The 25,598-nt window shown below is 36.0% G+C and overlaps 1 protein-coding gene across 3 annotated transcripts in view; it reads left to right on the forward strand.

Moving 5' to 3' along the window:
- Positions 1–25,598, forward strand: part of NBAS (NBAS subunit of NRZ tethering complex) — a 342,092-nt gene that overhangs the window by 153,459 nt on the left and 163,035 nt on the right. For all 3 annotated transcript variants that reach the window (XM_036873210.1, XM_036873209.1, XM_036873211.1), the window contains 7 exons: positions 1,395–1,528; positions 7,054–7,116; positions 9,290–9,412; positions 13,976–14,078; positions 17,562–17,791; positions 20,465–20,577; positions 23,044–23,157. In XM_036873210.1, coding sequence (XP_036729105.1) covers positions 1,395–1,528; positions 7,054–7,116; positions 9,290–9,412; positions 13,976–14,078; positions 17,562–17,791; positions 20,465–20,577; positions 23,044–23,157 — 880 coding nt within the window. The remainder of the gene's footprint in view (positions 1–1,394; positions 1,529–7,053; positions 7,117–9,289; positions 9,413–13,975; positions 14,079–17,561; positions 17,792–20,464; positions 20,578–23,043; positions 23,158–25,598) is intronic.

The raw sequence follows: 25,598 nt of genomic DNA on the forward strand, positions 1-25,598 counted from the left end.
AGCTCTGTGCCTTGAGCAAGTTGTTCGTCCCTCAGTGCCTCGATTTTCCCTTTATGTAAAGTAGAAATGATACTAGCACTAACCTTACAGGATTGTTTTGAGGATTTGTGAATTAATGCACTTAAAGCGCTTAGAAACAGTACCTGGCACACAATAAGAAAATGGGAAAAGCTAGCTATTTTCGTTAATTTTTTTTTTTTAACATCTTTATTGGAGTATAATTGCTTTACAATGGTGTGTTAGTTTCTGCTTTACTGACACTCTTGTTGTACCCTGCTTGTCCCTATTTCACCAGTTTGTCACTTTGCAACCTTGGATAACTAACTCTTTGTCAAATGTTGATGTCAAATTAATGACATATTTCTTAATACCTTGAAGAAATCCTTTAACCCAAGTACTTTAGAAAACTTTACTTCCCTGATAACCTTATTAAGGTTTCCTCTTTCCATCCATTTCTTCTTCTCATCCATTGATGTGGTTTTTCTACTGAGAAAATGCCTTTGTTTGGCAGCTTCTCTTCATCACTTTCCTCTCTGTTTTGTGATTTTCTACTAAAATGTTGAAAAGTAGTAGATGGTTATTATGGAAATCATCTTAAGCTTATTTTGTTGTTGTAAAGGGCTCTAAGAAAATAGTTTCAAACTTCTATTTTGGTTTCGTGGTGGTAATAACATAAGCATTCTACATGTATTCATTTATTTAATCCTCACAACAATGCTATTAAGAAGATGTTAATATTCCAGTTTTATAGATGAGAAAAACAAGGCACAAATCTGTTATTTTTATATCCCAGAAAATACTTTAAGAATGGGTCTCTGTTGTTTACAGTGGGAAAGTGACCCCCAATAGCCATTTTTCTGCATCAGAAATATGGAGTGTATTTTGGGATATGAATATTACCTCATTACAATGCGACTTCTTTCGAATAGAATGTCAATACTGTTGTGTTAAATGACTAATACATAATGCATACTGAAAAATAGTAGGTTTGAACATCTCTGAATGTTAAGGAATTTTACATATTTTTGTGATTGAAACACATAAAATTTGGTTTTAGGGTTAGAAATGTTGTTTTTAATGAATTGCCTTTTTAGTTCACTGTGTTTCTTCTATCTAGTTTATCTTGAATGGGTCATGAATTGAAGAATCTGTTTTCAGCAGATGCAAAGCTTATGGGTACAAATTTTCTTTTCTTGCTGATTCTGTAATTAAAATGCAATTTCATTTAGAATAATTAAAGACCCCAAAAGTCTGTAAGCTAAAGGAAAAACCAAGATTTGTTTCTGCAGCTGATTAATTGCACTATTTAATATTCTATTGACAGTGGTACTGGGATATGGCAAAATGGAATGTAAATCTATTGACATTTAGCACAACATGTTTTATTTCTCTAGTTGCAGCAAAAAATTATTCCTGATCAGGACCAACTGATGGCAGTAGCACTAGAATGCATCTATAGCTGTGAACGAAATGACCAGCTCGCTCTTTGCTATGACGTATTAGAATGTCTGCCACAAAGAGGATATGGGTAAGAACACACAGTGTGCCTTTGTTATGGTTGTGTCTTTTTACTCTAACAGTTAAAATGAAGATGTTGCTTCTCTGAATGTTCATTATAGAGAATTTTGGGAATATAAAGAAGAAAATGAGATCATGTGCAAACCTGTTGCCTCGAGATAGACACTTGTTTTTCTAACAGTATATAGGACGTCACTAAATTTTGTTAACCTTGATAATTATCCATTAAAAAGCAAGCAAGAATATCACTACCACCACAACAAAAAGTACTCTCTTAAGTGGATAGACGGTGATATCTCTTGGTTTTAAATTGTGTTTCTAATTAAGCTTTTTCCTTATTTATGGGCTAGTTGTATTTTTTTCTATGAATTGTTTGTTCTTGGCCCTTGCCCAGAGTAAAACTTCTAAGTAATAATGTACGGATATACATACCTCATTTAGTGGTATGCAAATCAGATTTATATTTTCTCTTTGGAAGTCACATAACAATCATTCCTTTAATCACTCTTTTAACACATAGTACATATTATAAATTTCATATCTGGAGAAGTTAATAACAGCACATGGAAAAGCACTGAATGAAAAATCGGTGGGCCTGTTTCTAAGCCTTTGTGACTACAGCTGAGTCATGTAACTTCTCTGGTCATCAGTTTCCTCATTTGCAAAATCAGGTGTTTAGACAAGAAGTCTTCCTCATGCTTTGTTTTCTTCTTCTCCTCTCTCTTTCTTCTTTTCTCTCTCTCTTTTCCTTCCAAGGAAATTTTTATTTTTTTGTGTGAAATGAATGATAGAAGTCACTTGATTTTGCAAGCCAATGTGGAATAATTGTTTCACGTAGTCATTAATAGAATTGAAATCAGGTGAAAAATTGATGGGAAAGGGATATTTGCATGGTACCAAGGTAATACCTTTAGCAAATATATATATATATTTTTTTTTGTAATTTCAAAGGGGAAATTTACCTTTATAAAGTCTAAGTCTGACTGCCGTAACCTTTGATCAAGTTATCAAATATGGCATCACTTACAATCAGGCAGCCTAGCCATATGTGCCTCCTGGTGAGAAGCAGTATGAAGTAAAATTACTTACCCTGAATCTAATCAATCCTTTAAGCCAAACTTCTAGTTTACAGTCAATGTAGGGAATAAGAGAACAAGTTTAAATAACACCATGAAGAAAAAACCCAGATAAATACAGACTGTGAGATATTCTACAGGTCATATTGTCTTTTCACTTTGAAAAGTCAGTGACATGGAGAAAAACAAATTGGTGGGGATGAGGAGGTGCTATTCTAAAATCATGAAGTCCAAGAGAACATGATCCCCTTCTAATTTTTAACCATAAAATAAATAATGTATGTACTAGTTAAAATCAGGGTACAGGAAGACTTGTAATTGATAAAAAACTATTGGTTGCTCTCCTTCCCCATCCTTTGGTACCTGTCTTCTAAAAGTAAACACTCATTATAGATCATGATTTTCTTCTTGACTTTGCCTGCCTCCTTTAAAATATTATGCTCATGTTGCTATTTATTGATTTTACAATTTTAGATGATTATTGACTTCCTTTCATTGACGCCTACCCTTCCCCCATACCTACTTCTCTTAACCATTTTTTCAGTGTAGTCAAAGTGGTATTTCTATCATTATGATTATGTATATACTGTTTACACAGAGCTAGGTATGATTATATTTTCTTTTTATGCAACTTTTTGTTTTTCATGGATTGAATAATTTCCTTTTTTGTCATTGTTTTTTGTTTCCATTTACCTCCCTCCCTCTTCTGACAGAAGTGTAAAATTCCTTTTCAAGGTCAAAAATATCTAGTAATCTCTCCTTTCTCTTTTCACTCTATGTCTCTCTCTCTCCCTCTTACTTTTGAAACATCTTTCTTAGAATTGTCTTTTCTCTTCCTTTGATATGAATTGTTCTCTACTCTGCTGTACAGCGTTCATCCTTGGCCTTTTGTTTGCGTCTCTCTTGTGTTGCGTACTGCATTTCTGGGATTATTATCTTTCCCTTTCTTATTCCCTCATTTTAATGGAACATAATCTTGAATAGCTTCCTGTCAAATGTTGCATGGAGGCATTTTTATTTTAAGACTATCACATGTCAAAAAAATATCATAATTGCATCCTTACACTTGATGGAAGGCTTGGCTGTGTATGGAATTCTAGGTTTCTGATCCTTTTCCTTGTGAGTTCCGAAGGCATCACTCTTGTCTTCTCCTTTCAGTGTTGTTGAGAAGTCCAAGGCCATTATATGGCTCTTTCCTCCCCTTTTTGGAATACTTCAGTACCTTCCCTTCATTTCTAATGTTCTGAAATATCATAAGGATGTGTTTTATTGAGTCTAAATTTATCATTGTTCATTTAAATCATGTATTTCAACCTGGAAACTCATGTCCTTCAAACTGTTGGGAAATTTTCTTACATTTTTTTCCTGTTAAGTTTCCTTGATAAGTTTATTTGCATGTCCTTCTTTTTACTGTTTTTTTGCACATTTTAAATTTATTTACTGCCCTTTTTGTTCTTTTTCCCATGTTTTGATCTTTTGTTAAGTGATCTGGGAGATTTCTATAGTTTTATCTTCTAATCTGTATTTTGAATTTAAAATTTATTTTGGCTTTCTTATTTAAATTCCAAGAACTTTTTCTCATTCACTTTCAAACAAAATAATATCCTGCTCTTGTTTCACAGATGCACAAATTCATTTCTACACCCTGCATTAACCCTTACCCCACCGTGATCTCTGATTTTTCATATTCTGTTTGTTTGCATCTCTGTTTTTACTGTGAGGACCTTTCCTCCATGTCTAGTGATTCTTGGCCATTAATTTATATCTAAGATACTAAAAGTTGATTGGATGCCTGTTGGCAAGCTGAAGGCTTTTCATTATAGGAGTCCTTGGGAAATTGCCTTATATGTGAGCAGCTAGATTGTCAATCTTGCTTCAGTTTTGATTTTGGGGGGGGGTAAGGTAATCTTAGATTCTGTGTATTATGTTACAGAAATGTTGGGTGGTTTGTAGATCCTGATTATTCATCTCTTCTCATTAAGAGTCTAAGTACTGACCCCCAAGAAAGAAAGCAGTTAGCCTTGTTACTGGTAAAGCTAAATGGAGACTGTACTACTGGTTAATACTTCCCTTCCTCAGTCCAGGTTTAGGGAATCTTCATGTAGGAAGAGTTATAATCACAGCATCTATTTATTACCCAAACCTGTACAGATAGGACCACAAGCTCCCTCTCATCCTTAGTGAAGAGCAGCAAGTGTACCTCTGGGAACCGTGGGCCTTCAGTAGGCAACAAAGGGCTGGTAACATGGATTGTATTAACAGTTTTTTAGCAAACTGTCATTACTCATCATTTAAAAACCTCAGCCCAGTGGATGTCAGAGTATCAGTAGTCAAGGTGCTCTTCCCAGAGGGTGACAAGAGATGCAGAATCCTCTTCTTAACAAGCACCTCAGAGAGCAGAAGTGGTGGGGAGTTTCTTCCTTAAATGGTCTAGGTGGGTAATTTGATGGTCCCTCTGCCCACTTGATGCCCCTTGGTTGTCCTTGAATCATCTAGGTGAAATCATTGACTTCCAACTGACATGTGCAATTTTTAAAAATAAATGTATTAGACTTAGTTCTTCAGTAAGATCAAATAAGCATAAATATCAATTAGAGCTTATCTATTAACTTTTAAATAGTAATTTGCCTACCATGAGGAGATAGTCATTATATCAACTGAATGATGATATTAAAAGAACATTTTTTATGTATACATTATAATGAGAGGATGAGTATATTTGTTTTCAAAGAATGTGTAGGTTAAGAAGTGCCTCTTTTGTGTATGCGTGGCTGAAAGCTTTTTATGGCTTCAGATTAATGGTTTCTGATCTAACAGATTTTTTTTTGGTAAACATAAAAAATAGCATGGTACTCTTTTGTTGTTCCATTTATTTCTTAATGATTGTATTTCATAATTATAGTTTTCTAAATAATTTGCAATTATAAATTAGCCTAGTATTAAAATATAGGCCTTCAAAATACTTACTCTGGTTCTCTTTGCTCCTTGTGCCAACTTTGTCAATTCACGTTCTCCCAGTGATCAGTCGTTTATTTTTAGTGGTGAAATGGTTGTTATTTACCAAATGGTTAACTGTGTATTTTTTCACTGTTTAGGAAATTAAATTTTTGTACATCTTACCTAGGCAGCCCATTTCATCTGGCTGAAAAAAATCTTTAGTCATTATGTTTGTGAATGTCAGTTCACAAAGGAAGAACACTATATTCTGAAAATCAGTGACAAATGTTTATTGTAGAGTTACAAAATGATAATTTAAAAAATATTGTTTCTGAATGAGTATGTTAATTGAAGTTCTCTCCGATGAATGATCTTTTTTTTTTTTTTTTGAAGGACTTTAAGTGGAATATACCCTAATTTGTCACTCTAGTCCAAGGTCTGAAACTTGGTTTAAAAAGATAGTATAATCTTTGTAAATTGCATGAAATAATTGCCACATAGATTTAGACCAGGACAGATTGATAGTTTTAAAATAGTGAGTGAGACTTCTGTGTTCAAGTAGGTCATTTTTAATTTTCCAAGTCCAGATAAAGATTTTTATTTAGCTTTCTTATTAAATCCTAAGATCTTGCTGGAAGTCAGTTGAATCGTTGGTTGGAAGGCACCTGACAGTGTCAGGTACAGTGATTCTCAGTTGAGAGTCGTCCCTCCAAGGTTGGGACACAGAGTTGCAGAGGGTGGCAGAGGGCTTTTATAGCAGTTGCTTAACTTTTCTACCAAATCCCTTGCACTCGTACGTGCGTTGTGCCGTGCTAAATCTACCCTATCAGCCGCGTTATTAGTTTATGATCTTTTTCACAGTAATGTTTCTCCTAGTCCCCCGTCTACTTTTTTCCTGAGAAAGGAAAAAGGAAAAGTGCTTGTTATCTCCACTCCCGGTAGGAATTATCTGTATGATGGCTATGTACTTCTCTTTCGTTTTAAAATATTGCAGTGGAGGCAGAGTGAATGATGACATGGGAGAAGTCCCCTGAGTATATAGAATCCTAATGGAAAAGTCCTAGGGGAGTCACAGGTGGAATAGATAGGACTAGGAGAAAGCCAGCGTGCAGGGCCATGGTTCCTAATCTGTTTTATTGGTTAAAAGAAGAGAAATAAATGATGGCTTTATCATTTACCACTTCTTTAAAGAAAGACTACAACTGATTTATAATTCTTTTTTGCTTTTAGCAGAACTGAACTAAAAGTTCTTAGGAAAATAGTTGCCCATATCTCACTAATCTGTAATAGAGAATATTGTTATATTCCAGTATTTTTTATCTTAATCTCTTTTGAGTCATGAAAGATGCTGAATGAGTGTAGGAGATAAGACTGACCTTTTACTGGACAGGGTGTTACTGTCATATATTAAGTACAAGGGAAACATCACTTTTTTTTTTTTTTAAACTTAAGTGAATTTAGTATTTCAGGTAAAAAGTTACTACTAAAACCTAATTTTAATTGTTTTCTCTTAATCCTTTAGTCAGAAGACAGAGGTAACCACAGCTCTTCATGACATGGTAGACCAACTGGAACACATTCTCAGGTGAGAAAAATGATGATCTTTTGGTTCTATGCTGATTAAGGAGGTCTGTCCAAGAAATGTTACCTTAAATATGCCTAGTGATCATTTCCGCTTTGACCTAATATTTGTTTGACTCTCTTAGGAGTGAATTTTCTTAATAATGAATATAATACTAGCTTATTTTAGCAGAATGCTACAGTAATGAGAACATGGACTTTGAAGACTAGTAGAACTGTGTTCAAATCTAGGTGTTGTAACTTACTAGCTGTGTGATCTTTGAGCCTAGGGTTTTCTTAGCTATAATATCTACCTCATGAGATGTGAAATTGATACTAAATAAAGCATTTAAAGTACCTCACACATAGTAGGTAAATAAGAAGTATTAGTTCCTTCAGCAGTTATTACATCCATCAGCAAACAATGTTTATTATAACCCTAACTTTCCTTTTTGGGTTATACTACATTTGATTGACTCTCTGGGTTATATTATATTAGTGACTCTAGCAATATTCTTTACTGTGAAAATGAAGCATTAAACTGTCTCTTTTGGAGACTGAAAATTTCTAATTTGCTATTCAGGAAGTTTAATATTGTTTACTAGTGTTCATTTTTTTATGTATATATAATGTGCTTGTGTGTAATTTTTAAATATTTGCATTAAAAATGAAATTTTAGGACTAGTAAACTTTGTTCTTCCAATATATAATTATAGAACTTATAGGTAATAACATCACTTGATAGTGGTAATATGTAAAGTGTAAGAATTTGGGAATCTACTGATTCGGTGTCCCTCTCTTCTCCCCAGCCTCCCTGAAAAATTGAGCATAGTTTGAACAAAGCTTAATGGGTTAAGTCAGTATAGATTCATTCCTTACAAATCTGCATGGTTTCCTTTTTTTCCCTAATGAAATTGAAAAGAGCTTTCTCAAGGAAATACAGTATAATAAACATAATGCATTTCATAAAAAAATTATTTCATAATACACATCATTTATTTCACCAGACGTTCCTGGGTGTAACCATGGGTTGTCTTGATAGTCAAAGTATGCTCTCAGTACCTCAAGGAAACTGTAACACCCTTTAGGTTTCTGGATGATACCCAGGTCTTTCATTGTTCACCTTAATTTACTAACCTTTTAAAAGGAGAACTCTTTTTTCCAGTTCCACCTCATGGCCATTAATAGTTGATAAATGTTTTAGTGTATATAATGTCAGGTGACGTGACCCATGGAACTTATCTTTATGAAGAGTTACTCAATTTTGTCTGACCTCTCTTTAAGCCCAGTAGTGGTTAATTCATAAATGTGACATTTGGTGAGACAGAAAAGGTGTATATACAATGCTGATAATTATGGAATAGGATATCTCAAGAAGATCCATATGAGAACAGAAATCTTATTTGTTTATTTACAGAATGGATTCTTGAGGGAGATTGAGCCTTATGGGGTTTCTGTGGTTTTCCAACCCTAAAATTCTTTGCTTATTGCTTTTCTAGCAGCCTTGCCTATAACAGAATACTCACTAAGGTTGTTAAGAGTTAAAGCTGGGTATTGCAATTATAGATTTGTCTTATTTTGCTGACTTGATGCTCTTAGAGCACAGGAAAATTGTAAAAAAAGATTTTGAGATAAGGATATGCCAGGCTTTTTAAAAAATGTTAACTTATCCCAGGTGTATTGTAATAAAAGTCAGTAGGGGAAATAAGATTTGATATATAATTATTAACTTTTTTTTTGTGAGAATTAATGTAATGTGTAAAATTTGGTCATTCTTTTTTTTTTTTTTTAATTTTTTATTTATTTATGGCTGTGTTGGGTCTTCGTTTCTGTGCGAGGGCTTTCTCCAGTTGCGGCGAGCGGGGGCCACTCTTCATCGCGGTGCGCGGGCCTCTCACTATCGCGGCCTCTCTTGTTGCGGAGCACAGGCTCCAGACGCGCAGGCTCAGTAATTGTGGCTCACGGGCCCAGTTGCTTCCGGCATGTGGGATCTTCCCAGACCAGGGCTCGAACCCGTGTCCCCTGCATTGGCAGGCAGATTCTCAACCACTGCGCCACCAGGGAAGCCCTGGTCATTCTTTATGCTACTTTTTAAAAAAATACTTTTAACACCTAAGTGCTACTTATGTGTTTAAGATTCTTAGAGCTTTTTTGTTTGGTAGCAAGACTTATTTAAACATTTTTCTTTTTACTTACAGTGTGTCAGAGATTTTGGAGAAACATGGACTTGAGAAACCAATTTCATATGTTAAAAATACTCAGTCTAGCTCAGAAGAGGCACGCAAGCTGATGGTTAGATTGACCAGGCACACCGGTCGTAAGTGAGTAACAAAATTAATTGATAATTGTATGTGATTAAGAAAAAGTACTACTTTTTTTCTTTTTCTGACTACATTGGGTTATAATTGGCCAACAATAAATTGCACATATTTAAAGTATAGAATATGATAAGTTTTGATATATGTATATACCCACGAAGCCATCACCTCGTCAAAATAATGAATGTATCCATCACCCCTGAAAGCTTTCTCTTGCTCATTTATAATCCCCTCCCTCCTTCTGCTTCTCCTCATTACACCCCCATCCCCTCCCCAGGCTATCACTGATCTATTTTCTGTCTCTGTATCGTACTTTGCATTTCCTAGAATTTTATGTAAATGGAGTCATAACAGTATGCACTTTGTTTGTTTGTTTGTTTGGCTTCTTTCACTCAGCATGATTATTTTGTGATTCATCCGTGTTGTATCATGGATCAGTAGTTTATTCCATTTTGTTTGTTGACTAGTATTCCATTGATGGATTTATTGCACTTTGTTTATCTATTCACTTGTTGATGGACATTTGGTTTACTTTGAGTCTTGGCTTTTACAAATATAGCTGCTATGAATATTCATGTACAAGCCTTTGTATGGACATGCGCTTTCATTGCTTTTGGATAAATCCAGAAGAGTGGAATGGCAGGATCGTATGGTAGGTGGATGGTTAACTTTTCAGAAAACTGCCAAACTGTCTTCCAAAGCATTTGTACCATTTTATTTTTTAATCAGTCTTTTAGGAACGTTCCAGTTGTTCTACGTGCTTGTCAGTACTTGCTATGGTCAGTCTTTTAAGGTTTAGTTATTTTAATAGGTATGTTATGGTATCTAATTTTGGTTTTAATTGCTTTCTCCAGTGAGTAATAACGTTGAGCATCTTTTTATGTGGTTATTTGACATCAGTGTATCTTCTTAGATCATTTTAAAAATTGGGTTTTTGTATTCTTTACTGATTTTGAGAGTTTTCTTATATATTCAGGATACAAGTCCTTTATTAGATGTAGGCTTTGCAAAGATTTTCTCCTATCTGTGCCTTATCTTTTCATTCTCATACCTGTGTCTTTTGAAGGACCTACTTTATAAATTTTGATGAGGTCCAGTTTATCAATTTTTTCTTTGTGCTTTTGATGTCATGTTAAGAAACTTTTGGCACAAAGATTTCCTCCTGCCATTTTTAGTAAAATTTTTAGTTTCCCATTTTACAATCAGTTTCATGGCCCATTTTGAAAGTTCATTTTTGTTTATTGTTAAGGTATAGATTATTTTTTTTTAATATCTGAATATTCCAGCATCATTTGTTGAAAAGACTGTCCTTTCTGTACTGAATTGCATTTGCATCTTTGTTGAATATCAGTTTTCCATATTATGGGGGCCTATTTTGGGGTTCTTTATTTTGATCCATTGATCCGTTTGTCTATCATTCCTCTAACAATCATCCTGTATTAATTATTATAGATTTATAGTAATTCTTAAAATAATTGTAGATTTATAGGAAGTCTTAAAATTCTCTCTTTATCTCTGTCTCTTTCAACAGTTTACTATAGTTATTGATTTATGTGCCTTATGTTCCCTTCAAAATCATAAGCTTATCTAAGGCAAGTGTTACAGTCACCAAACATCTAATTTGGAACCTTACATATCATTGGCCCTCTCTCAGTTATTATTAAATGAATAATTTAGAAGGTTTTGACAATTTAAGTCTTAAAGTTTCGTTACAGCTATAAACGATGGGTCAATATTTCCCATCATGTTGGCTCTAGTCAAGACCCTACTGTTCAGTAAGAAAGCCTCACTGTTGCTGCTAGATTACCTACTCTCTTTCCACTGAATCCCTCAAATACTTCTAAAGTCTTTGCAGTTACTTTCTACTTATGGCATTCTACTTAACTGTGAATATGTAAGAGAGTACGGCCTCTTTTTTCAAGGTAGTCAACTTGAAATGAATCTTAATTATTTCATATACGCTACTATGGCTTGGCCTTCAGCACCTATCGAGTTTTCTTATGCATGTTCTAAATGGTGGCAGATTTCACTGACTGTCACAAATCAGGTTTTACTATCTTGAGTGCAATACTATTTCTCGCTGGAAAACACACCTCCATTCCAAAGCTGTAACTAATACATCATGTTTGTATTCAGGTATTTCCCTGTCAATTTGCACACCTCTTGTATAGTGCCTCCAGGTTCTTCTCTTGGTTCTTATTTACTGCATGTATTCTAAAAACACCTTTGGAAATAATGTCTTATAATTTATTTTAATTAGAACCTGTACTTAAGGCTAGCCACATGTGAGAAAACATTAATACCATCTGTCCCAGTGTTGCTGGCTTCTAGAAGAACAGCTGGGCTGCGAGAACTTGAATTCGGCTAGACAGTGCCCAGGTCTGATTTTATGAAGCTGGTGCAAGATGGACACTCACTTTTTCAAACATTTTGCTACTTTTCTGCCTGCGAGCCAAATTTGAAAGAGTCCTTTAATTCTTTGAAGCCCACCCAAAGAGTTCACATACCGAAGTCTAAATAATGGAAGCACTTCAGGGATTATCCTTGAAGACTTGCAAATATATCAGTTTGTTTTGTGTATTTGTATGCTGGAAAAAAAAATGTATTCTCTTAAGCTCTATTACATATCAGATAGAAATAATTGTTCATTTTGTGTAGCAAATAGAAAATGCTATAAGCAAATGAAGCATATGGTTATTAAAAATTTTAGGTGAAAAAAATTCCTGAAGACTAGAATTTTTGCAGGAAAGATCCCAAATGCATAATTTTTCCATAGCAATACTATTAAACACAGTCTATTTGCCCTGTTTTTAATGCATAAGAAAGAAAATGATGCGTGGAAAAGGAACACCCAGTTGGTATTTGACAAACAGAAAACAAAACCAAACCTACCCTTTTCAAACAATGAGATTCATGATTATGTAGAACTTCAAGACTAGAAAATAAACATAAATGATGATTCCAAACTCACATATATTCAACAAAGATGAACTTTTGAGAGAGGTAGAATTACAGCACATTCTCCCTCCTACTAGACAATATTAGTGATTGTGTATGTGACTACAGAAAAACAAACAGATGTGTTTGTGACTTCCAGATTCATTCATTCACACTTGTTGAATACTACTTTGTACCAGAAAAATATGGGGAGTGTCTTTTCATGCATTCTAGTTTAAGTTAATTATCATAATATACAAAAAAGGAAACTGAAGCTCAAAGAAATTAAGAAATTTATTCAAATCCATACAGGTAACTGAGCTTGTTTTTATACTCAGGAAAAATCTTGTTTCATTGTCTGTGTTTTTTCAAAATTAATCTCATCCCTTCCTTATCATTCTTTGAGATTCTCTTTCAGTGAGAAAGCTGAAATTCAGGAATATTAAATATAGTCACGCAGCTAATATGTGACTCTCTGTGACATTGTTAACAAAACCGTTTCCCCTGTTGCAGGAGAATCTGAACCACTGATTCTCTAACTCTGTAAGTCTGGATACTAACATGAAATGGTATTTGATCAACTAGATAGTGTAGGCCTCACTACTTCATCTCTGATTGGTAAATTGGTCCTAGAGGAACTGTGTAAATGAACTAGAAAACCTGGTAGGGGCTTGAAGCTTTGGTTTTCCCATGTGTGGTCACTGGCTTATCCTTGAGGGGACCCTGAAAACTATGCCTATGGAATTGTTACAAAAGGTATCAGCTCGGTGCTTTGTGACCACCTAGAGGGGTGGGGTAGGGAGGGTGGGAGGAGGGAGACTCAAGAGGGAGGAGATATGGGGATATATGTATATGTATAACTGATTCACTTTGTTATAAAGCAGAAACTAACACACCATTGTAAAGCAGTTATACACCAATGAAGATGTTAAAAAAAAAAAAAAAAAGGTACTGACTTTTGTGGGGAATGAAGCTTCTTCCTAAGCCAGATAGGAACTGCAGCTACCGTATAGGGCTTGTCGTACCTGGGCTGGCACCTGGGCTGTCGCCTGGATGGGAGAGAACCCCCGCAGTGCTCTATCCCAAACTCTGTGGACTGCCGCAAGGAGTCCCACTGAGAGGAACCACTGGGGCTGCCCGGCTGGCCTGCTGTGCTTCCCACCTCCAGACATGCCAGGTGTGGCCCCTGTTGCCTTCTGGGTCTGCATGTGTGGTTGAAGTTAAGAAAATACCCTGCTGGCGACTGCAGAGTGATGAAGATGGAATTTGAAACTCATTCTCCTGTCTCCAAGTGCTTTTTCTGCTATATCACAGCTGCTTTATCTTACTTTACCGTGTGCTTTATTTTACCTTAGAAACTCATAGCTTGTTTACCTTTGCCATTATCAGTTTTGTGTCTAGGCAGCCTACGGCAGCGGCCGCTCTGGCAACATCTCTGGCATTGATGCGTCGCTGCCCAACTTTTCCCTCTATCTTTAGTCAAAGTTTTTGTCCTGGAAATTCAAATGAGATCTATTTCTCTTGATCATCTGGGAGCTGTGTGGCATATAGAATAGTGGTACCAATTTTTTTTACTTTTGACCTATTGGAGAGAGCAATTTCATGAATTATTTTCTTTTTTACCCCCAGGCAGCCTCCTGTCAGTGAGTCGCATTGGAGAATGTTGCTGCAAGACATGTTAACTATGCAGCAGAATGTTTACACCTGTCTAGACTCTGATGCTTGCTATGAGGTAACTCTACATATGTAAATATTTCCTTTTAATTTTGTAATTTTGGTTGTTACATTTTGTTGATTGGATACAAGATGATGACCATAAGTTTCACTGTAAGTAATAGGATTGAATTATTGAATAATATTCAATAGCTGGTAATTGAGTGGTGCTTTAGAGTTTGAGCACTTTCATACATAACTTATCTTCTTTGTTCATTGCAACACCATTTATTTAGTGGGTTAATTCTCAGCTGGAAAACTCCGAATCGTACGTGGCTCCTCTCTCTTCCATAGTTTTGGTGGTCACTAAAATTTGCTTCATGTGCCTGAGAAAAGTCTTTCAAATCTGTCCTCTCTTCATCTCTGCTAAATTGTTGTAATCCTCCAAACTTGTTTCCCTACTTCCATATCTCTTCCTCATTTACACGGAAGAGAATATTCTTCTAAAACAGACCTTTTCATGACACTCCCCTTCTTAAAATGCGCTGCTTGTTCCATATCTACAGTTAGAAAGTAACCGTATTTCTTAGCCTGGCATAGAAAGCCACGGCGGATTCCAGCCACCCTGGTCCATTCTCGCCTCTGACACTCCCCGCCATGTGCCCTGTGCTCCAGCGGTGCCAAATCTGTCATGAATTCCTCCACTCACGATGCTGTTTCCTGTTTCTGTGACTTTGTACACATTATTCCCTTTGCCTGGAATATATTCCTCTTTTTTAAATTTGAAAATTGCTGATAACTTTTAGCATTCAACTCACTAATCATGCCCTCTAGGATGCCTTCCTTTGTCCTTTGATATAACTGTCTCTATTACAGCCTTTCTTTCGAATGCGATGACTTGTTTGTTTCTGTGTGTGTTTCTTCCCTTTGGTCATTAGCTCCTAGGTAGGCATTATCATATCATGTTCATCCTCAGCTCCCCCAGGGCATATTATAGTGTCTGGAACATAAAGGATACTTAAGGATGGTGAGTTGACTAGGAGTGTAATTTAGGAGAATTTAATCCTTATTTTGGAAGGTATGTGTATTACCACCAAATTACTCATGCTTTGTATGGAAAAATGATCCAGCTAACCCATCTTTAATGAGACACAGTTTAAAAGAGGTTCCCATTTGAATTCGCCTGTCAAACAAGCCAGATCAGAATCGTGTAGAATATTTCTTGTGTTGCTCTGCTGTGACATCACAAAGCATAACCCGTTGATAAAATGAGAGTTATAAAATAGGTCTCTGTTTTGTGAAATTGGTTGGTATTTTAATTTAAGGTAGTTTTTTTTTTTTTTTTTTTTTTAAATTATTATTTATTTATTTACTTATGGCTGTGTTGGGTCTTCGTTTCTGTGCGAGGGCTTTCTCTAGTTGCGGCAAGTGGGGACCACTCTTCATCGCAGTGCGCGGGCCTCTCACTATCGCGGCCTCTCTTGTTGCGGAGCACAGGCTCCAGACGCGCAGGCTCAGTAATTGTGGCTCACGGGCCTAGTTGCTCCGCGGCATGTGGGATCTTCCCAGACCAGGGATCGAACCCGTGTCCTCTGCATTGGCAGGCAGATTCTCAACCACTGCGCCACCAGGGAAGCCCCTAATTTAAGGTAGTTTTAACAGAAGAGCGCTAATATAGACTGTTGAGAAATGAATGGTTTTATATTTGAACTTCAGGTTTTTATGTGCTTGATGAGTGTAAAGTTTGTATTGATGATTACACTCTCAGACCACGTACAGCTGCCAGTAACTTCACCTTTGTATCTAAAGCACAACTTGAAATTGAGTTTCAGGAGAAAATAACCTATACGCACATGGGGTCCAAAATCTTACTGTCATTAGTAACACTGCTTGAAGTAGTGTTTTTAAGTGGGAGTAGCGTTGTTTCCTGGTATTTTCTGATTCTGATTGAAAAATTAGCATGAAGTATATTACACTTGAACTCGCTCCTGTGTAGTCTATCATAACAACTTGACGTATTAAATTGTTTCAGTTATATTTTAACATCTTTGTATTAGGCTTTGATATTTTAATGACTTCGCGTGGTTAGTCTTTCTCCTTTGAGAAAACATTTGAAAGCATATTATAACTGCCCTGAACCGATTCTAGAAGATAATACAGATTTGGCAAACTTACATTTTAAAATATTTTAGTGATGTTTAAATTATGCTATATTGTCTTACTGACCTGTGGCCACTGTATTCGGTTTTGCTGTCATTGGAAAATAATTTTAAATCTCATTGGCATAATTTTGATAAGGTGCAAGATTTCTATACAGCCTGTAGAGCAGAAATCTATATGGTTCATTTCAGCAAAACCTTTAAAATATTAGAGTGAGTGAATTTTATTTTTCAGTATTGGGCATTGACTCTTTATGGCTTACCTGAACAAACCAAAGGAATAGAGAAATTGTTACATCTAAGTCATTTTGGTCACGTGGAGCAAGCCATTTTCACCTGTCATATAAGCGATTAGGGTTACTCACTGATAATTCGCTTTCTGTCACAATATGGATTTTATAGCAGATCTCTTGTAGGTATTAGTAATTTTATCTTTATCAGTCATTTTAGGAAGGGCCTGTCTAAAAATGTCTTCTCCAGAAGCCTAGAAACAAGTGAAAATAAGGGGGTCCTATGAAAATTGGGTAGCCTTCCTAATTATAAGGAAACTCTTGCTTCTCCATGAAATCTGCTTTTTATCTCTTGCTTCTTTTTCTGTGTTATCCTCATCCAACAGTGGCATGATAGGAAAGAACATTCTTGGGGAAGTTCTTGTGCTATTTATATATTGACTCTATTAGTGTGGGTTTAAAGGGAGCTCTTTAATAGGACTTTTTTGGATTAAGTAGATAATCTCAATTATAGAATAAATTTTATGTTAATTGATGCTATTAGTTGCCTTGTAAAATACAATGACATTTGCATAACTGCCTTCCATCAGTGGCTTTTGTTTTATTTAAATAGTTTTTAAATTGCAGATTAGAAAAAAATGTTATGTGGTGTATTGTAATTCTAGTGACTAGGTGTAAGTAGAACATTTGTAGCATGGGTGTTTAGTTTATGAGACTGACTTCAGATGCTTTAAACAGTCATTAATTATGTGTATCATATTCAAAGATTTTCTTTTAAAAAATTGAAATGTTATAAATACTTTAAGCAGAGTGTTGGACAGTATGTCTAATGGATCCTGTTTTTAATAAGTATGAATTTTGGATATTTTACTCAAATATTTCTTGTAACACATTAAAATATTATGCTTACCACTGGTTTGTTCGGTTAAATTATTTCTTCTTCTTCCTAAAAGAGGGATTTTTTTATTGAGGTGACATTCACATAACATAATACTAACCATTTTAAAGTGTGCTTCATTGTCATTTAGTACATTCATAAATATTGTGCAACCTCTACCTGTAGGATGGATGTATTTTTTAAAATTTATTTCACTTGGATATCAGAGCCTCCATTGTGTCAAGAACTGAGTCCTCCCTCTTTAAGCTCTAATTCCAGTTTCTTCTTTTTCCCAGATATTTACAGAGAGCCTTCTGTGTTCCAGTCGCCTTGAAAATATCCACCTGGCTGGGCAGATGATGCACTGCAGTGCTTGTTCAATAAATCCACCAACTAGTGTAACCCATAAAGGAAAAACCCAGTACAGGGTCAGTTATGAAAAAAGTATTGACTTGGTTTTGGCTGCCAGCAGAGAGTACTTCAATTCTTCTACCAGCCTCACTGACAGCTGCATGGATCTGGCCAGGTAGAGGAACTCTGTATTCTCTGTAAGAGGGAGGAGGGAAGTCAGAATATACAAACTTTATTGTTGGTTTTATTCTCTACCTCACAAAATATGTTATCACAAGTACAGATTGACTCTACTATATGGGACACCGTTATTTATTGCTTGAATATAGAATGAAAACTTAATTGCGTCATAAGTATTTATCAACTTTCTTGTGACCCTTTTTCTCTAGCACACTTTCCCACAGTCATTCTAGATGATTATCTATAAGGTTATACTTTTCTTCTATTGGAAGAGATTCAAGTGGTAGCCAGCAAATTCAAGTTCTGGAAAATTTCAACACATTAGGTCGTGTCTGTATGCTTTACATGGCTTCTGCTCTGATTAGATGATAAAGCTCAAAAGTCCCTTCCAGGTGGAAATTTCTGGACTCTGAATTCTGTTCCTCTCTTAGCCTGTTGTACAGGAAAGTTTGTGTTCCTCTTTTTACTATTGATTCTTAGGAGCTTTTTTTGCATATGGGACACGTGCCCTTTGCCTCTCTTAATGGTTAAACTGTGTTGCCAAGTTTTTATAATATACAATTTATCTTTCAAATGGCTATTGTGAATTTTTTAAAAATTCGGTTGTTATTCTTTTTTCTGTCTTTTGTGTCATCCTTTGAAAGACCTTTAATTCCCAAGACCATTAAAATAGTTTTTCGTATTGTTTTTTTACTACTTTGGTGGTTTTATTTTTGCATGGAAATTTTAGGCCCATTTGGAATTTATTTTGATGTAAAGATTGTGGTAGTTGTTTAGAGTTACTTTTCCCCTCAAATAACTGGTAGTTGTTTCGACTCTAGCAAAACTTAAAGGTAACTTTTTTCCCCCAGTGATATCTTATCACAGAAAGAATCATGTTTTCTCAAGCCATGTTATTGAACTTGACAGAGTTGTTTAAAATAGTTAGTAAATTTTTTCCTTCTCTCCCAAGGGATAGTATTTCTATTTCAGATGATGAAAATATAAGATAGAACAACTGGGAGTTGTGTTTGACCTAAATCTTTTTGACAGATGCTTCTAGAGATCATTTTTGAAACTACACAGTACTTGCAGTATTTGCCTTTCATCCATCCCCTTTTCTCCTACAAGGACACACCTTAATTTAAAAAAGATGTCATATGTGTATAATGTGGCACCAAACTGATTGAGACCTGTGAGCCCAGATGTATTTAATTGTTTACAGTTTTACTGAAATAGAAAATAGCTCATCCATTCTTATTAATTAAATTACTATTTATTTACTAGTTTTTTTTTTAATAGAGGAAGCAGTACATCCACAAGATAAGATATTTAAAAATACACAAAGGATACATATGGAAGATGTCTTTCTCCTCATTCGAGTTCCTCTAACTTTATCCCTCAGTTATATTTTTAATCAGTTTCCTGTGTATCCTTCTGGAATACCTTATTAAAAGTTACCCCCTTCTTTCTTAAATCACAAATAAGTGTATACTACTTGTACTATCTTTCTGTGTCTTGTTTTATTCACTACAATCTATATTGTGGTTTTTCCATGTGAATACATATAGGTTTGTTTCATTCCATTTTGATGGTTGTAGACTATTCCATTGTTTGACTTTTATACAATTTATTTAATTAGTTCCTGATTTAGTGTATTTTATTTTAAAAAGACTGTGGTAGTGAACATCTATAATTATGTCTGGGCATGTGAGAGCCTATCTCTAGTATAAATTCCTAGAACTGGGATTCCTGGGTTCAAAGTGCAGTTAGAATTTTGGTAGATGCCACAAATAGGTTGTATACTGTTTATCCTTGAACCAGTAGTAAGTATGTGTTAGTGTTCATCTGATTTAAATCCCCAAATTTTGCAAGAGCAAGCTAGGCCTATATCTGTCGCTTGGTCATGTAGGTAGATCCTGGGGCCTAGATATTTTCATGTGATGGTCCATGATTTTAGCATTGTTAGCTCTTCATGGCCTGATCTCTACCTGTCTTTCTAGTCTCATGCCCCACTGTTCCTCTCCATGCACCTTTCAGAAAATAGGTTTATTGTTAACTACAGTATTTATTAAGTATACTTTCTCTGAATTTAAAAAAATTTGCTTAAAATACTCCATAGGTATCACAAATTCGTAGATTATCAAATCACTTTCATCTATATTTATCTCAGTACTACATCACCAACTGATTGTTTCTGATCAGAAAAATGTCTCTTGTGCAGTTTCTTAGGTTATTCCTTTTCCTTTGAGAGACAAAATTGTGACCGAATCAAGCCATTTCTGTTTTCCTTAAAAGAATAACTGGAAATTAACTGTATTCCTTCTGTTTTTTTTAATCCTTTTTACATGATCATTATCTTTTGAGTCAACAGTAAACAGAGCACTAAACCCAGAGCTAACGTATCTTGCTTTATACTGTGATACCTTACGTACTATCAGCATAACCCTGCGCAAATTGCTTCACCTCTGAGCTTCAATTTTGGCTTCCTTAAAAAGCAGATGGTGATATTTGCCTGTCTCACAGGCTTGCTGTGAGGATTAAATAAGATATCAGAAAGCCTCTAGCAGAATACCTGGAAGGAAGTTGGTTTTTGATAAATGTGTTGGATCTCTATGTTGTTGATCATAGAAAGGCAACTTAGCTGAACATATGTTACTTTTCCTTCTTAAAAATGAATTTCTCCTAGGTGCTGCTTACAGCTGATAACAGATAGACCCGCTGCCATTCAAGAGGAGCTAGATCTTATCCAAGCCCTGGGGTGCCTCGAAGAATTTGGGGTAAAGATTCTGCCTTTGCAAGGTGAGTTTTCTATTTAGTGTTGCACTATTATTAACTTATTTTGCATTAGTTCACTAGTGTTCCCTTTTAGGTTTTTAACTAAAGAGTACTTTTGGTCATTGAGTCCATTAGCAATAGATTCTGCCCTCTGTCCTATTTTTCAATAACAGTACAGCAGTGAGGCTATTGGATAAAAACAAAAATAGAAATTGGGGAATATGGATGAGTATTTATTGTACTTGAAATCTTAGTAATATACCATGCTTAGGGCAACAAGCAAAAAACCAAACTTGAGCGTTCCAGTAAAAGGAAGTTTAGAGAAAATGATGATCCACTGCCATGTGTAGTTTCAGTTTTCCCCCTTAATTTTATTGGGCTAGAAAGAGTGGTAACAGTAAGGAAATCAGCTGATTAGAGTTATAAACCTAGAGTTTCTGTAAGAAGAATATAAGAATTCATCAAACAAGGCCATTGAAGCATCTGTGAAAACCCGGGCTTTTAGGTACATAGAATGATGATAATATCTATAAGTGTTGTTTTGAAAATCAGGTTAGAAATATGTAGAAAGTACCTTTCTCATAGTTACTGAATCTGAAATGTTGAAGTAGTGATACACATTTTCTTAAAAATATATATACTAGGAGAAAAACACATAAAACAGCAGATGTTGAGGTAAAAAACCCAATTTTTTGATTGAGAAAAGTTATGAAAAAGTTTGAAGTATATTGTATCAGTTAGTTTTTGTTAGACTGTCCTATAGTAAAAAAAAAAAAAAAAAAACTCAAAAATCTCATTGTGATATGATAAGTTTAAACCTGGCATTGTAGCAGCAGAGGGAAAAGATCAGGAATCCCGTGATGATGACTCTTAAGCATTTGCTTAGAAGTGGCATATGTCACTTCCACTCACACTTCATTGCCATAGAAGTTACATGGCCAACCTGAAAGTTAGTGAGGTGGGTATTTGTGACATGAAAACAATACAGTCTGAGGAAGCTATACTCAGATTAGATATGAGCCGTCCTGATGGTGAAGTAACTGAAGTCTACATCTACCTTATATTTTAGAGTAAAGGCCACCCCAGGATTACTGTACTAGCAGTTGCATGAATAGCTATCTTGAAATAGCCCAATACACACTAAAGTATTTATGGGTAAAGAGACATGATATTTGCAAATGGTTCAGGAAAAATAGATACATGTGTAGATACATATGTTTATGTGTATATATGCATGTGTTTGGGGGGAGGGTGGAAGGGCATGCATGATTGCAAGTGTGAATGGAGCAAATGATTAACAATTGGTTGATCTTGGAAAAAACTGTAGAGGAGTTCTTTGTACCATTCTTGCAAGCTTTCTGTGAGTATGAAATTTAATCATAATAAAAACTTACTCCCCCCCCCCAAAAAAAAAGCCTATTCCAAAGAAAAACTACTACCTTTCTCCTTTATATCCACAATCCCTGGGCCCCCTCCCACCTACCTAGAAGAAGTTTTGGGGGAAAATAGGATGTATGTTATATAGCCATGGATTTAGGAATGGATAAAAGAATGAAGGTGTGAAAAATATTTAAGGAGCTGGATTGAATTCAGGTCCCATCACTTTCAGTGACCTTAGCCAAAGTACTTAATCTTTCTGCACCTCAGTTTCTTCCCCTGTGGATAATAGTACCTGCCTTGTTAGGTTCTGCCTTGTAGGATTAACACACATAAAGCACCTACAACAGTGCCTAGGGCATAGGTCATATTCATTTCATGTCAACTACTATCATGATAATTGTTATTGTTGTATTTACTGGGTCCCAGCTTCCCAGGTAGTGCCATGTTTCTTAAAAGTTAACGCCTCTATCCTGAATAGATACCGTTTCTTCCTAGCATATATATAATACTCTTTAACTCAAGTTTTTTTTTTTCCCCCCTTTAAGTGTGCTTAATTACCTCATAGTGTGAATTAGTGTGATCAGACATGTTTTATTTTCCTAACATCTAGCTTAAGTGAGAGGATTGGGACTATTTTTAGAGAAAGGTTAATAAATTGGATCAGTGAGCGCTTTGAGGACTCCTGCCCTCCAAACTGGTATGATGTGGTGGAGGTAGAAGATGGATATTTGGAACACGGACTGGATTTTAGGGGGTTGAGGTAAGGTGACGAGACTGGTGTACCAGGAAGTATGTGAAGTTTTCAAAGACAGATACCGCCTTCTTTAAAATTTTCCCTAAGTCCTGACCTGGCACTTGAAAAGGTGACACGTTTTCTTAGCTTCAGAATGCCAGTTCATTTGCTGTGTTTCAGAAGTTTGGTGATAAAGAAAAGATCCATGCTCTACATTATTTATTCAGAAGCAACAGTAACTTTACTGTTTTTTAAAAAATGTGTCTTTTACTTAATTCTTATTGATCTGGGGGTTAACACAGTTTTCATTTTGTTTGGTTGCCATAACAAAGTGTTATGTCCCTGGTCACAAATCTACAGTATGTCTTTCTTTGTAGTGCGACTGTGCTCTGATCGGATCGGCCTCATCAAGGAGTGTATTTGCCAGTCTCCGATGTGCTACAAGCAATCTACCAAACTGCTGGGCCTGGCTGAGCTGCTGAGGGTAGCAGGTAAGTTTTGAATGCTAAACTGCAGGGTACGAATCTGTGTTATTCTCGACATCACCTAGGCAAACGTTGGAATATGTGCTTCTAGGTGTCCGAGCAGCTGCTTTTGGGCAAGGATTTGTCTTTCCTAGAAAGGTTGGCGTGTTATAAAACTGTGTACCTGTATTGGGCTGCTTGGACCTTCTGTTCTTCAAAGGAGGGCAGGCTTATTTGGGGTGCCGCGAAGTGGTTTCGAGGTCAGAAACAGAAGTCAGGGTTACCATTTATAACCAGAAAACTGAAAAGGAGGACCAGCCAGCCGTACCAGTTCAGCTTCAATGTTGACATTTGGTGTGATATTTTTGATCCTGAATAATTTCGTAGAAAAATGTGTGCCTTTACTATTTGGTCAGGTTTTCACATGTGTTATTTCATTTTCTGTTAAATGGTGTTGATGATATATTCTTCCTATTTTACGAGGGAAATTGAAGATCAGAGAAGTTAAGTATCTTGCTCAGCAGGGTTAAATAGCAGACCGTGGCTTTCAAGAAAAGTCTTTCTGACTCTGCACTTCATGTTTTGCACTATTCTGCTTACCAATCTTTTAATACTTTTCTTTTGTATTTTTGACTTATCCAACGTGTATCCCACCTGATGGACATCGTCAAGTGGGTCCTCATCTTCTCAAACAGATTTTAAATGTGCAGCTTAAATTTTTCAAATGGATCCAGCACAATTTTGTGACAGTTACCTTCCCGTTTCAACTAAAAGAATAAACACGAACCCCCTGCTGACTTGAAACACTAGTTATCTGTACTACACGTGTCTGTCTGTTTGCTAAGTGGTCTTCCTTTGGGACACCACCCATCTCCCAGCCCATGTGATCCCGGGAGACTTGCCAATCAAGATGCTTTGCCACAGTTGTTGGCCACAATATTCTATCCACCAGCCAGTTCAGGGATGACCGTGTGACTCAAACAGAACCAATCAAAATCTTTCCTGATGCTTGATATATAAACACAGGAAGACAGAGGCTCTTTCTTCCTTTCCAAATGAAAGTCATAAGGATACAACCTTGGGGATGGCAGTCATTTATCTGATCAGTTTTCTGAAAATAAATCCATTTGAGAGAGAGAAAGAAAATACCCCAATGATATCCTACATGCCTCTGGATCTAATCCTGCCTAAAGAGACTTCTAACCCCAGAATTCTTTTACTTAAATTGAGATAAATTCCATTTTTAGCTTAAAAAAAAGTAAAGGGGATTTTTGTTTATTTTGAGCTTTAAAAAATGTATATTTAGTATATTTAGTGGACACACTTATTAATGTTTTAATATTTTTATGTGTAGAACTCCTCTTCTTAAGGCCTATAGTTTTAGTAAATTTTATTGTGTCAGTTGTCCTTCTCTAGCCTATCCAAAAGCGTAACACTAGCATCTTCACCTTTGGACTTGCAGCAGCCTGGGAAGGTTGCTGACACTGTGACTGGGGCCAGGCATCCATCGTGAGGCGTCTCAGATGGCTGCGGAGAAATTGGGTGTGGAGTCAGAAGACTGGTCCACTCCTGACTGTCCCGTTCATTTGCTAAATGACTCAAGCTTCAGTTTCTGCACTTGGAAAATAGGAATGACACCCCCCTTGCTTCACCTGCCAGATTATAAGAGACCCACACGAGTTAATGCATATAGAAGCACTTTGTAAACTTTGAAGTGCTCTGATCATCAGGGAAGAATTTCATAAGGATCCAGTTCATAGAAACGAATGAAGCAGTCAGGGATGCCGTCTGCATTTTCCATGTACCTGCCCACTAGGATTAATTTCCGTTTTTGTCTCTGTGGCATTGACATAGAAACGGGAAGATCAGTGATCTTGGCAAACCTGCATTTATAATGGTATGAACATTCTTCTTCAGTCCTGCAGAGCACATTTATGTGGACCACATGGTGTTCAGACCGCTTTTCTTCATTGCAGCTATTTTAGTTCTCGTATTTGGAACCATCTCAACTTGGCCACCTCTATTTCACAAACTTTAATGTGGAATCTGTATTATAACTTCAGTGCAGTATCATTAAAAAATAAGACTAGTATCTACATTTCATTCAACATAGGGTTTTTATTGTGAGCCCCCTGAGTACACATAATAGCTAATACGTACCCGTGACTGCTGTGTGCCAGTTCCCTTCTGTGCCCTTTTAACATACTAGGTCTTTGCTGTGCACAACAGCCTCTTATTAGCCACATTTTACAGATGGGGAAATAGAGGCCTGAGAGAGCTAAAGTAATATCACTTTGTCAGGTACTTTGGATACAGGGTTCTGTTACACACCTGTTGCCCTCTGGGGATTTAGAATCTTAGAGGTCTGCGGAAGCAGTGAATTATGCTGCATCGTGGGGTGTGATGGTAGCACATGGCTTCTGTAAACAAATGTTATAGAACTTGAAGAAAGGCAATTCTAATATTTT

The sequence above is a fragment of the Balaenoptera musculus genome, chromosome 13 (genome assembly GCF_009873245.2).
Source record: "Balaenoptera musculus isolate JJ_BM4_2016_0621 chromosome 13, mBalMus1.pri.v3, whole genome shotgun sequence".
NCBI classification, from domain to species: domain Eukaryota; kingdom Metazoa; phylum Chordata; class Mammalia; order Artiodactyla; family Balaenopteridae; genus Balaenoptera; species Balaenoptera musculus.